This window comes from Prunus avium, chromosome 6 (assembly GCF_965620075.1).
Source record: "Prunus avium chromosome 6, drPruAviu1.hap1.1, whole genome shotgun sequence".
Classification (NCBI taxonomy): Eukaryota; Viridiplantae; Streptophyta; class Magnoliopsida; order Rosales; family Rosaceae; genus Prunus; species Prunus avium.
Window position 1 is genome coordinate 34,301,288 of NC_142289.1, and position 14,521 is coordinate 34,315,808.

At 35.5% G+C, this 14,521-nt stretch overlaps 2 protein-coding genes and 1 pseudogene across 2 annotated transcripts; 2 read left to right on the forward strand and 1 right to left on the reverse strand.

Moving 5' to 3' along the window:
* Positions 1-1,069: 1,069 nt before the first annotated feature.
* LOC110773458 (tropinone reductase homolog At1g07440-like) lies at positions 1,070-4,954 on the forward strand (annotated as a pseudogene).
* A 3,241-nt stretch (positions 4,955-8,195) lies between these two features.
* LOC110773454 (tropinone reductase homolog At2g29290-like) lies at positions 8,196-10,041 on the forward strand. Its single transcript, XM_021977973.2, has 5 exons — positions 8,196-8,351; positions 8,606-8,816; positions 9,110-9,329; positions 9,433-9,539; positions 9,704-10,041. Exons 1-5 carry the CDS (start codon positions 8,263-8,265, stop codon positions 9,890-9,892), a joined length of 816 nt encoding a protein of 271 aa, XP_021833665.2. The 5' UTR covers positions 8,196-8,262; the 3' UTR covers positions 9,893-10,041.
* Positions 10,042-13,085: 3,044 nt separating this feature from the next.
* Positions 13,086-14,456, reverse strand: LOC148294088 (uncharacterized). The gene is made up of 3 exons (XM_088254723.1): positions 14,274-14,456; positions 13,409-14,105; positions 13,086-13,318 (listed from the first exon to the last, which is right to left on the reverse strand). Exons 1-3 carry the CDS (start codon positions 14,454-14,456, stop codon positions 13,086-13,088), a joined length of 1,113 nt encoding a protein of 370 aa, XP_088110849.1.
* Between the last annotated feature and the right edge of the window lie 65 nt (positions 14,457-14,521).

Genomic DNA, 14,521 nt, shown 5'->3' on the forward strand with positions numbered 1-14,521 from the left:
TTTCCCACTATATTTTTTAACAATTTTGTCAGCATACATTTTCCACGCTGTCATTTATAATTGAAGCAAGCACTATCAACAGAGAGTGTTCATTGTTGTCCTCAACCTCAATTTTTTATTTTATTTTATTTTATTTTTTTAAGGAATACATTAACTTAATGACTACTTTAGCCAAGGGGAGAAGAACAGGTTTCCAAGTCACTGATTCAATTCAATCTGTGATTTGGTGTTTAAAAAAACAAAAACCAAAGAAAAAAGCATATATAAGGTCTCATCACTATTTAATGGAAAACTTAATGTGATTGTAATTTGTAAGTAATCTTTTTATCGATTGAAACACGTAGCAATATGATAGTTACACCGAAAAAATTATAATGTTTTTATTTATTAAAGTTAATGTTATGTCTATCAATATATTGAACTTCAATTCTACCATATATGTCCTCAACTTTGGGCTTAATCCTTACCAACAATAATGTGTGGATGTAGCCAAAAAATGTGGGAACTAACACAAAGTATTATTATTTTTAAATTAATCATGCTCAAGAAGGTACATGAATCACGTGGATTTTGTGCACCTCACAAATCACATTGATTTTGTACAGATTACCAAAAACATCTCTCCATCTCTAAATTAATACTTTTGAAATGTGTTTATTGTCCCAATGGTCTTTACGCCTGACACTGATGCATTGCCTGCGGTGGAGCGGAACCGTCTTCTATTGCATTATTATAATTTAAAATACTAGCCGGTGCTCTAGATGTCAGAATCTAGTGTCGACAATTTGCGCTGTAATCATTCTAAATTGTATATTCAAACCTAATTATTTCAATTATATGTCCATGCTTTTTTTTTTAACCTGTACTAATATTTATTTATTTTTATCTTATTTCTGTCAATACATGTGCACATCGAAGCAGTCCAATACTGTCACGCAGATCAAAATAAAATATTGAATGCAGACTTTATTTTTGTTATATAAGAAGTTGATGGATGCATGGATGGGGTGAATAGTAGCGGCCTCAACACACACACGCAGAGTCACAGAGTAGAAGAGAGTGAGAGAGAGAGATGGCTAGGGCAGATATCAGTCGTAGATGGTCTCTTCAAGGAATGACTGCTCTTGTCACTGGAGGAACCAAAGGAATGGGGTTAGCCTTCTCTTTCAATTTCTTTGCTAACTTATGTTTTCAATCTAATCCCTGAGTGTTTTCTCATCAAAAAGACAATTTTGTAGCTTGCATGCATGATGCATCTAATGCATATTATGCAGTACTAAGAGCTTAAGGCTCGGGTTTATGTTAAGCATAGCATCTAATGTTGTTGAACAGTCTACTAAACAAATACTGATTTTTTATGTATTAAAACGTTAAAGTTTGACTTTTCTTTAAACGTAACGTAAGCATTTAATGTTGTCCGACAATCTAAGAGAACACTAATTTTTCTCTCGCTCACCCCTTTTTATATTATAAAATGTATTGATATATATGATATAGTTTTGTATATTCACGGATGTTTGGTAATTTACTAGTTCCATATGTTGTTCTAATTAGGTATGCTATTGTGGAGGAATTGTCGGTGCATCTGTACATACTTGTGCTCGGAACCAAAACCAGCTCAATGATTGCTTGAATCAATGGAAGACCAAGGGTTTTCATCAAGTCACTGGTTCCGTTTGTGATCTGTCATCAAGAGCCCAACGACAAGAGCTAATAAACGAAGTCTCATCACAGTTTAACGGGAAAATTAATATCCTTGTAAGTACTCCATTTATATATAAGTTGTATTTGTTGAGCCAACAAACAATTTATAGACTATATATATAGCATGTTCTGATGTTCAAAAGTACTTAATTGGTTGTGTACTACTAATATTTGTGGGAGACCGTAGAGTGTATCTACAAATCTTTTAATTTTTTAAACCAAAAATGTAATTTATATATATGCATACTTGTTTGGGACTGCTTTTTTAGGAAGCATTGGCCAAGTGCTTGCAAATTTGAGACACATATGCAGGGCATTTGGAGAGTGTTTGTCCCACATTGAAAAGTTTAGAGATCTAGCTTGGGTTCATAAGGAGTTGGGTTACTCCCCCCATTGCCAATTGGTTTTGGACTGAAACCTCAACTTCCTTTATGGTATCAAAGCGGGTTGCTCAGGTGTGAGAGCCCAACAGCCACACGTGCTCCATCATGTCACCCAATATGTGTTGACCATGTGTTCAGGGACAGTACTTGGCTTTGGCTAACCTGGGCTACAGCCTAGGTGGCTTTTAAAATCCCAGCCCAAATTTTTTTTTATAGCCCAGCCAGCCATCCATGAATATCCTAATCCTACCCTTCCTAGGAATCCTTTGCTTACACTGCTTACATGTGGGGAATAAAAGGGAATGCACACAGCAAGTGGAAATAAAGAAAGAAAAAAAGAAGAATTTTTTTAACTGTTCTTAGAGTGGTGGTGGACTTTGTCACCAAACTCATATTGCATCCTTGCACACGTAAAGGAACACTCTTGTTGTTGTTGCACTCACCTTCAAGGCTTAATTCAAGAAGCAAACCAAGCTCCAATATTTGTCAGGTACGGTAAGCTTCTCTCAATTTGTTGATGTTGAAATTTGAGAATTTGTTTAGATTTTATTTAGTATCAATTACAGATTTGCAATTGAGACTTATGACTTATTTATGAATTATCAAATAGGATTTGTAATTGATTTTGGTGCTCTTGCTTTATACTTTAACTTTATTATAATGATGGATCATCATCCAAATTCTAAGAGATCAAAGACTATTCGGGATTTTTTAAAAAGAAATAATGAAGAATCAACTAGCATGGGTTCCAACCCTTCTCTACTTCCTCCAATTTGTGAGGAGCAACCTCATTCTGAATCTCAAAGAGTTGAATTTGAAAGTTTAAGAGCTGAGTCTCAAAGAGCCAATTTTGATCAAGAAGTTGATACCAATTCTCTTGAGCGTGATCCAGGATTATGTCCTCAAATAGACACATTTATGCCTAATCAACACGATAATGTTCGAAGAGCATATATTCTCTTAGGACAATGTCAACCAAAACTAAAGGAATATCCATCTCATTTAGAAGGGAAACAAATGCGTCGATTTAATGGTAATTGGTATAACCAATATCCTTGGCTTGAGTATTCTGTTTATAAAGATAAAGTGTTTTGTTTTCCATGCTTTCTTTTTGACGTTGATCACTCACATAAGGCATTCACTGTAGATGGATTTAGAAATTGGAGAAGAGTTGGTGGCAAAGAGAGTGCTTTCCTGTTTCTACAGATTGATTAGCACAAACCTACTACTTGATTGACAGATTGATTTGTTTGGTGCTAACTCTTCCTGTTTCTACAACAACAACAGAACGAGCATTTTCTTGTATGAGACTAATAAAAAATCGGCTTCGAAACAAGATAGGTGATGAATTTCTTGCTGATTGTATGTTACTTCACATTGAAAGAGAATTTGCTGATAATATAGATAATGAATCGATAATGAATTATTTTAATTCTATGAAGACTCGAAGGGTGCAACTTATATAGTGTTTTTTGAGAGGTAAGGCTCATTATGTCCCCCATTTGAGTAGATATATTATTAATTTTTTGTTATCAATGAAATTACATCGTACTATCAAGTTTTCTATCTACTTAGATGTTTATATGTAAGGTAAATTTAGCTCAGTCAAGTTTGAAATCCTGGGTCCGTCCCTGCATGTGTTAGGCTTGAAATGTCGCCACACATGCGGGTGCATGTGAGAATGTGAAATTCACAATGAATGTCCCACATTGGAAAGTTAGAAAACCTTATAAGGAGTTTGGCTACTCCCGCCATTGCCAATTGATTTTGGGATAGAACCTCAACTAACACCCTTTTTTAATTTATTAAAATATACTTCATTGATTTAATTGATGTGGCATATGATATGGGAATGTGGTATAGAAATGTGGGATAAAAATGTGGTAAGTGCAACATTACTTTAAGAAAAAAAATGAGTATCAAGGAAAAATATATTATTATGAAAGGCCTTTTTTTAATTTTCTTAAATATATTTTTATTAGAAACTACACCTAAAATGGAAAATCATGATATTCTAGAGTTGTTCTAAAATGAACACCCTCTTCCAAAAATATGTGGCTGTAGATAAACAATGTCGGAACTGCAGAAGCAAAAGCAACAATCGATTGCACAGCCGAAGATTTCGCATTTGTTACAAGTACCAATCTTGAATCCTCTTACCATTTGTCCCAACTCGCACATCCTCTTTTGAAAGCTTCAGGAGCTGGTAACATTGTTTTTATCTCTTCTGTTGCTGGATCGGTCTCAGTTGCAGGGATTGGAAGTATATATGCTGCCACTAAAGGTATCAATTTGACCCCTTACCCTTTTTTTTTCTTTTCCCAAATGATCTTTTTGAACTTTACATTAAATTTTTTGTGTTAATTATGTATATGAAGTGAAAATTGTGACTGTTCTTTTGGTAATTATGTTTCAGGTGCAGTAAACCAATTGGCAAGATCCTTTGCTTGTGAGTGGGGCAAAGATAACATAAGGGTCAACAGCGTTGCACCTTGGTTCATTAGAACTCCCCTTTCTGCAAATGTAAGATCCTTAGTTTTCGAGTTTTCACATGTATTGATATATTATTTATTCAAATTTGAGTTCACTCTAGACTTTAGTGTTTTTTTTCTTCTAACATCGTACTTGCGTCTATATATAGGTACATAAAACTTATCATTCTCTCCACTTTATACATGCAGTTTCTGAGTAATGAACAATTTTCGAATGCTGTCAACTCTCGAACCCCGTTAGGACGGCCAGGAGAGCCGGAAGAGGTGGCAGCCCTGGTGTCATTTCTATGCCTCCCTGCAGCTTCTTACATAACTGGGTAGACTATTTGCGCTGACGGGGGTATGACCGTCAATGGCTTCCTCTTCCAAGAATAATGATTGCAATTAAAGTTGAGCCCAAAATTGATGTCACTTTCCCAATTTCTAGTGGGAGACACTATTGCTACTCTGTTCAACGTGCTCTTTGTGTTAAGAATTATTGTTGTCTTTACATCTTCAGAATAAGTTGTTGAAATCCTATTATATAGGAAGTCAAATTTTTTTTTTTTTCCACTTATTCTTGGGGAGTATCCCAATTGCTTAAGAGTGTGTTAATCGTGAAATTAGTTCTTTCCCATGTTTCTTATTGAGTTTGGTGCTTGTATGCTTATAGTAAACATATTTTTCTCACATTATCTAGACATGATTTTCTTCCCAATAATTTATTTATTTTCTTCTTTGTGGCCCCAAGACACCAATTTCCATAGAAAAACTTGCATGTCATGTCGTTCCGTCATGTGGAACAGTAGTGGAATGTAATTGATTGGGGGAGTATTTTTGCTCACCACTTTAACTCAAGGTATACTTTCACCACCCTTTTTAAAACTTGACACATGTCAATGGTATAACTATGGTTAATTATTTACTTTTAAATCTTTTAAAGTATTCAAAAACAAAAAATAAAATAAAATAAAAACTAAAAAAACATCTCTCTCCTTATCTCTCTCCTTTCCCAACCCAATCCCACCCCACCCCACCCCACCCCAGACTCCCTATTCTCTATAGCCACCCCCTCAGCAACCCCATCCACCATTCGCAGGTGTCGCCACCATTGTGGCTATTATGCAACAAGTCGTCTATGATCTCTCGGTCCCCAAAAACCCTAACCCTAGTGTCGCCGTCAGACGTTGTGGTTACATGTTCACCTCCATTCGTCGCCTTTTTGGCTTCGGATATGGAATCTCATTTAGATTTGAGCCGTTGAAGTGCTTGAAATTTGTAAAGTCTCCTCTTAGCACTGCTTCTTCTACTCATTTCTTACTGGAGGCTGGGATTTTCCCAAAACTTTGCTTTCATTGAGATCTTATTTTTAGGAGTCTCAACTTTAACTAATGAATTTCAACTTAAGAGTAGTACTAGTGTATTATTGTAGGGGATTTGAGGTGATGTCTTACAAAAACACTTACATAGGTTTAAGAAAGATTCATCGTGTTGGGTGGGTGGGGGCTGTAGAGAACATGGAGTCTGGGGTGGGGTGGGGTGGGGTTGGGTCAGGAAAGGAGAGAGAGGAGAGAGATTTTTTTTCAGTTTTTATTTTATTTAATTTTTTGGTTTTGAATACATTAAAAGTTTTAAAAGTAAATAATTAACCATAGTTATATCATGGATATGTGTCAAGTTTTTAGAAAAGTGGTGAGGCTAGTGAGCAAGAAAGCTCTCATTAATAGGAGATAATAAAACAGTACATGTGTCACTTCTCTACACTTAATAGGAGATAATAATAGAAGATAATATAACAGTAATTCTAACAACCTTCACTTTAACTTTCTCTTTTGGACATTCTTCCTTCTCTTTATGACATGTGTCACTTTCTCTACACTTAAAACAATGTCATTAATACATTAGACAATGTATGTTTTGTTTCCCAAATTTACCCTTGTTAAATGCATTAGACAAACTAACTTTTGTTTCCACATTGTTAAATTTTAAAATCTTCCACAAAATTAACGTCATTTTTTTTTAAATAAAAAAAATTCTGTTTACTACTCTTTTTTTTTTTATGAGAGAAGGGAGAATGGGTTTTGGGGTATGGATTGAAGGAGGAGAGTGAGAAGTACAGTGCACAGTGGGGTTTTGGATTGGAGAGGAATGGAGATGATTGGGTAGGGTAGGGATGGGGACTGAGAGATGCTGTAATGGAGAGAGAGAGAGAGAGAGAGAGAGAGATGCTGTAATGGGACAATATTTATCTGTATTTTTTAAAAATTCCATAATTTTTAACGGTTTTATTGTAAAACTTATTTTTGGAACCAAAATAGGTTTTTTTTAAAGGGAAGTATACTTTGTTTTTATTTTCAAATATTTATTTAATTGAACTTTTAATGTTTATTTTTTAAATTTAATTGTTTAAGTTAAGTTGTAAATTGAAGGAAATATAAAGTTAATACATTTAATAAGGGTAAATTTGAGAACAAAAGATATATTGTCTAATGCATTAATGTCATTGTTTTAAGTGTAGAGAAAATGACACATGTCATGAGAAGAAGGAAGAAGATCCAAAAGAGAAGGTTGCTAGCATTCCCCATCTCATGATATACAAGATGCAATTTCACAGCCCAATTTCCAAATCCCATTTGTTGCTGTCAGATCCATTGTCCAATTGACAATGGCTGGTGATGGCTGCACAGTAAAGGCCAGCCATTATTTCCATCTGTCAGAGGAGGCCATGTGATTTAGAAAAACTAAATCTTATCGCTTACATATATAAATAATTGCATCCATTATTCAAAACTAAATATTATAGCACTACTTCTTCTACTCATTTCTCACTGGAGGCTGAGATATTGCTGGGATTTAAAAATCCATAATTTTGGGTCCTTAAAAATGGTAGGTCATAGTAGAGATCCCCTGGAGAAATATTTATTACGATATTCAGAATTATAACATGAACGTTGATGCTTATTGGGAAATTAATTACAGATATGTGTGATGTCGAAGAGTTATACAGAGTATTAGGGTTGTGTGGTAGAATGTGTTAGAGTGTACTAAGGGGTATCTTTGGTAATTAAATAGGGTGTACTTAGTTAATTTTATATTTTGATTAAAATATTAGAGTGTACTTAGATGATAGGTGTACTCAGTTAATTTTAGGATTCGTTTAGCCTACTCATTTCTCACTGGAGGCTGAGATTTTCCCAAAACTTGCTTTCATTGAGATCCTATTTTCAACTCAAGAGTAGTACTAGTGTACTATTGTAGGGGATTCGAGGTGATGTCTACAAAAACACTTATGATAGGTTTAAGAAAGATTCATCGTATTGGGTAGGTGGGGTGGGGTGAGGTGGCCCAATATACATAATTCGTCCGTTGATAAAGATGAGATAAGATTCTCTTAGACAAATGGTACATAAATGTGATCTATCGAAGTGAAATGAAAAAAGTTAGAGAAATGAAAAAAGTTAGCCTCTTGCTCTGTCGAAGTGGAGTTGGTGGTCTCTTCACGGAATGACTGCTCGTCACTGGCTGATAGGTTTGACGTGTACAAGAGAAGCATTGTGCTTCTTTAGACGTATAAGAAAGTGTAAAGCAGTGCAAGACTAGTAAGTGTCCTCTAGTTTCTACTATATATATCTTCAATATTCTCTTCAAATTTCTGAATAAATATATATCAAACCAATTTGAAATATCAGTAGCAGCCTCAATAGATGGCGCAGGCAAATAGCAATGGCAAAGATAGTAGATGGTCTCTTCACGGAATGACTGCTCTTGTCACTGGTGGAACCAAAGGAATTGGGTTAGCGCGTTCTTCCTTTATGCTTGCAATCTGAAAGTGTTTTTTTTTTTGGGACCAGAAGATTCACTCTGATAAGTACTTTCTCATCAAAAAAACAAAAACTTGTTACATCATGCATATATACTTATATATATACACACATACATAACGTAATGGTGTAGTAAGGTATTATTATCTTGCCAAACTTGTATTGCGAAACGAATGCTTGTAGTAATTAGCTTAGTGTAAGTAGTACATGTATGTGTTGTTTTTAGGTATGCTATTGTGGAGGAATTGGCGGGGCTAGGTGCAACTATACATACTTGTTCTCGAAATGAAGTTCAGCTTAACGACTGCTTGAGCCAATGGAAAATGAAGGGTTTTGATCAAGTCACTGGTTCGGTATGTGATGTGGTCTCAAAAGCTCAACGAGAGGAGCTTATAAACAAGGTCTCATCACTATTTCACGGCAAACTTAACATCCTTGTAAGTGTGCTCCACTTATCCGTTAAACTGATTGAGCCTTGCATTTTTGTATAATTTATGGCATGGTCAAAATATATTGGCTGTAAAAAATTTGCAGGGATATGAAATAATTATATATATGTAACTGTACTAGCTAACTCAATATTCAGTGTTATTTGTCTTTCTAATGTTGGAAGTAGATGTGTTTAATGGACCGGGTTGGCCCTAACACGGCACAAGTCCGGCCCGATTAAATAAGGGTGGTATTAAACCTTCATTTTATGTTTTAAACTACTCTTGGACTTTGGCTGTAGATAAATAACGTGGGAACTGCCGAACTAAAACCATCAATCGAGAGCACAATTGAAGATTACTCATTTATTATGAGTACAAATCTTGAATCTGCTTACCATTTTTCCCAACTTGCACATCCTCTTTTGAAAGCTTCAGGAGCTGGGAACATTATTTTTATGTCTTCTGTTGCTGGCGTTGTATCAGTTGGGTCGGTTGGAAGTATATATGCTGCCACAAAAGGTCTTTTCCTTTGCACATAGTTTTTGCATTTTAAAAATAAAATAGAATTATAATTGTGTTCTGAAAGTTGAAGATTGTGACTCTTCTCCGCACTCTATTTCAGGAGCAATTAACCAGTTGGCAAAAAACTTAGCATGTGATTGGGCAAAAGACAACATAAGGACCAACAGTGTTGCACCTTGGTTCATCCGAACTCCCCTCACTGAGCCTGTAAGATCCTTTCAAAAATTTCCATATGATCGTGTTTTAAAATTTTTCTAACATATTATGTTATGTTGTTAAATTGTTAATCAGTAACTACACATTTAAACTCAAACTTTCCTCACACGTAACATGTGCATTCATCTTCTCTATGGTCTCTTCATTACTTGCAGCTTCTGAGTAACCAAAATTTTTTGGAGGCTGTCAATTCTCGATGCCCTTTAGGACGGACTGGAGAGCCAAAAGAGGTGTCCGCCTTGGTGGCATTTCTATGCTTCCCTGCAGCATCTTACATAACTGGCCAAACTATCTGCGTCGATGGAGGGTTCACTGTCAATGGCCTCCTCTTCCAAGGACCATGAAAAAATTATTTATGTGATTTGTGTGCTTGCTAGTAGTAGGAGAAGCTAGAGGTCTCTCTGGTTTCCTTGTCTTTTGAGTTCGGAAGCTCCTCTGATCCATCTAATAATATGCTTTTGTTTGTGGTTTTATATGGAGGACCTTTTATTTCTTCAATTATTGAGAAGAGAAGTTGTAGCCCTGGAAGTTACTAGATATAATAAAGTTTCCTGCAGCCTCTCTTTTCTTTCATAATTGGAGGCCATTGATCTTTTGTCAACTCTGGAAGACAATTTCTATTGGATTTTTCATCTATATTTACTCAAATAGAATTTAGGGTTATCAATAATTCCGTATATTTCTATTCTTCTCACAAGAAGGTATTTATAGTGATGCAAATGCAAGCCTATCTAGGAAGTAATTATAATAAGGAAAAAGGAAATAAATACAATCTCGGTCAAACCGGTATTCCTATAATTACAAATCAATTATAATACATGTAATTGTCTATAATTCCTATTGTGATTCAGTAATTCACGCCAACATATTTTGCTTGGCAAAGATGGACAATTAGAACCAAAAAAAATAAAAATAAAGCTTAAATGCTAAAATGATCCCTATGTTTTAGCTCATTGGCCAATATAGTCCTTGTGTTTTTAATTTGGCCAATTTATTAATTTTATTTTAAATATATTATACTTCAATTTTATATTGAAATTAATTATTTTCAACTTAATATTAAATATTTTTTAATTAATGAAAATGACGGAATTGAGACATTGGACTTGATTTGTTAACAGCTGCAAATACAGTGCCCAAATCGGGAAAATTGAAATTACAGTGACCAAATTTGATTTTGAGCCAAACCCGAGTGACCAAAAATGTAATTAACCCTATAATATATTAACTACACTCTTTGGAACAGCACAAGGGCCAACGTCTTCTTCTTCTTTTTTGAATTTCAGTTATCAAAATCTTAATTCAGGGTACGTGTAGAATAGGAAAGAGAAAGAGCAAAATATAGTAAAATTGATTAAAAAATATTTGAAAAACAAAATGGATTATAAGTGAACAAAAAGGGAGTAGAAAAATGAGCTCCCTTTTTTAAATGATTCACCTATCTTCCTCTGTTTTAGAACTGTGGTTACATATATATTTAATTTCACTACTTTATGCTAAATTGTGAAGAATATACATACTTAGGTTTGCTGTAGTAGAAGAATTGGGAGGGCTAGAACTATGCATACTTGTTTTGGAAATGAAGTTGGAACTTTAGTGACTTCTTGAGCCAATGGAAGAAGAAAGGTTTCTAAGTCACTGGTTCAGTCTTTGATATCAAAAGCCCAACGAGAAGAGTTTGAAGGCAAGATCTCATCACTGTTTGATGGAAAACTTAACATGTATCTATCACAGTTTGATAGAAAACTTACAGACAAGATCTCAGCACAGCTCCATCTATCAGTTGAAAGAATATACAATAAGATGAAATTCATATAGACAAGATCTCTTCTCTTATGAAACACATGGCGGTGTGGGAGATACACCGAAAAAATATGCTTTTCATGCAAATCTCAAGTTTCTACATTGACAAATGGTGGATCATTACAACAATCCAATGGCCAGACTAATTTTATTATAGTTAATGCTATGATTTTATTTATTAAAGTTAATGTTTATGCTTATGCTTATTAAAAAATTCTGTGTCTCCTGACGTTTGGCTAATTAATCCTTCCCTATGGTATCTACTATCTACCCGTTGGCAATTAGCCACAAAATCAGTGATGAGACAAACTCATCAAAGAAAAAAATCTATAGATTTTTACTCATACGTGCATGTAGGAGCACAATCTGTTGGCAATAGTGTGATATGCGTGCATAAGTTTTTCTTTTTGTATTTTTAATGAATTATTTTTTAATATGTGTCAAACTGTGATTCGTAAGGATGATGAGTATATCTTATCGCATATCAAAAATAAAATGTCTAATATTAAATATCTAAAATGTTATTTTTTGTGTTTTCAAAAATAAAATATGTTATCGCATTTTTGTTTTTTTTAAAAGCATGTTCAATTGTTAAGAAGATTGTCGGAATTTTCCTACCCAATCTCAAGTGTATATATATATATATATATAAAATATTCTCGAATTTATAAAATAAACATGTGAGATATTGTGGTCGTTGATAAGGTTAATATTCCAATTGTTTCTTAATATTTCTTGCACTTCCTATTTATTTGTAAGGTTAATTGCATTTTCATTATTTTTTTTTTGTTACTTGCATATCCAATATATTTTAAATATTTCTTGCATTTCCATTTTTTTGTTAAATAGATGATTCAAGCACAGATGTGGTTCGGTGCAACCGGGGGTGGCAAAAAAAGTTTCAACCATCATGAATGTTGGGAGGTGGTGAAATATTGCAAACGCTTCATAATTATTCCCACGGGTCCCGCCGTTGTGTTAAACGAGACGCCACTCCGTGATTCAACGACATCGGATTCACCTCTCGATTCCCCTATGAGTCAAGACTCACCCATCAAAAAGGAGCCGAGGCCCATTGGCCGAAAGGCTGCGAAGGCAAAGAAAGCGGGTAATTCAAGCAATAATAATTCAAAGTTTTTGGAGGAAATTGCAAGGCAGAATGCCATAAGAATTGAAATGGAGCAGAAACGCCAAGATAACGAGATGGCAATTCAAGCCGAGTTTTCACGAGAAAGGGAGTATTTGCGCAAAAAAGATAGGGAGAAGACGGATCGGGAAACCATGGCGATGGATACAAGCCATATGTCCCTTGAAACAAAACAATTTTGGAAGCTAGAACGCAGGGATGTTATGAGAAGAAGAAGACTTTTCCAAGATGATAGGCCTAGCAACACAGATTGGTTAAATGATGAAAACCATTAAATTAGTTGGCATACCTTTTATGTATTTGTATTTTTCATGTTTTCTATTAAAGTTGTTGTAATTCATGTTTTTTATTTTAGTAGTAGTAAATCTTAATGACTTGTATTGGATTTCTTTATTTAATAAACAAAGCATTCAATAAAAGACCTTTTTATTCAACATATTCCACACATCAAACAAAACATAATTAAAATAAAAAAAACTACAAAAAGGCACAATAATAATAACAAACCACAACCAAACCATAATAAATAAAAAACAACACAACCAAACCATAACTAAATAAAACATAACCAAAGCATCTATGCTCCATCATTCATCTTCATTGCCTTTCACCGCCCATAGATGCTCCATCAAGTCAAGTTGACGCCTTTCATGAATATACGAAGATTGCATCTCTGTATATCGATCTATCATACGGGTCATGAAACGACCATCCCTAACCAACGGGTCCAGCTCAAACGGTTCTCCACTTGGCCCCATGGGCCTTTCATAAATTCGTGTCAAGGCCGTGTTCATGGGATCCGGTTCGTAGACCTCTGCAGCTTCATAATCATACTCATCCTCCACAATCATATTATGGAGGATGATGCAAGTCATCATAATGCTTCTGAGGACCTCCTCATCAAACATACAGGCTGCACCTCGAATAATCAACCACCGAGCTTGAAGGATGCCAAAATACCTTTTGACATCTTTTCTGTATTTTTCTTGATAGGCAGCAAATATTTTTTGCTTCTGGGATCGGGGATTCGGAATGGATTTGACAAATGTGGTCCACCTCGGGTAGATGCCGTCAGCTAGATAATACCCCGTCTGGTAGACTGTATTGTTGACTTGATAGGTGATATTGGGGCCTTGGCCTCTCAAAACCTCATTGAAGATCGGGGATTGACCCAGCACGTTCAGGTCATTTTGGGATCCAGCAACTCCAAAGAAGCCATGCCAAACCCATGTGTCGAAGCCAGCAACGGCTTCAAGGATGATACTTTTTTGGCCTTTTCTATTTCCGTAATCACCTTGCCAGGCAATTGGGCAATTCTTCCATTGCCAGTGTATGCAGTCGATACTGCCAATCATTCTTGGAAATCCTCGAGCTTCGGCTTTTTGTAGAAGTCGTTGGAGGTCCCTGAGAGTAGGTCTACTCAGGTAGTCCCTAGTGTACAGAGTTTCAACTGCATCACAAAATCTTACCAAAGCCTCCAACGTAGTGGATTTCCCCATCCGGGCAATCTCATTCACCTGATCAGCAGATGCTGCATACACCAACATTCGTATAACAGCTGTAAGCTTTTTCTCCGGAAGAAGTCCTAAAACCCCAGCAGCATCACACTTTTGAACAAAGTATGCATCATGATTGCAAATATCATGCATGACTTTATTGAACAAATGGGGTTGCATTCTAAATCGCCTTCGAAAATCAACATCAGAGTACAAAGAAGTTGGGATAAAATAATCTTCCAAAAGATTCTTACCCCGAGAATGCCTATGTCTGTCCACATTCCGGCGGCGACCGAGTTGTGAACCACGGCGGCGACCTTGGTTCTCTTCATCTTGCAAAGCCACTGCTATGACAACTTGTTCATTGACTTGTCTCTGCAACTCATTGATTTCATCAGCTCTATGGTTTCTCTCATTTCTTTCTCGCTCTTGCCCCTCCAAGCATCTCCTAAAATCATCCATTGAGAATGAATGGAGTATGAATTCTAAACTCTGAGAAATGAAAATATAGAAAGATGTCGTGTGAG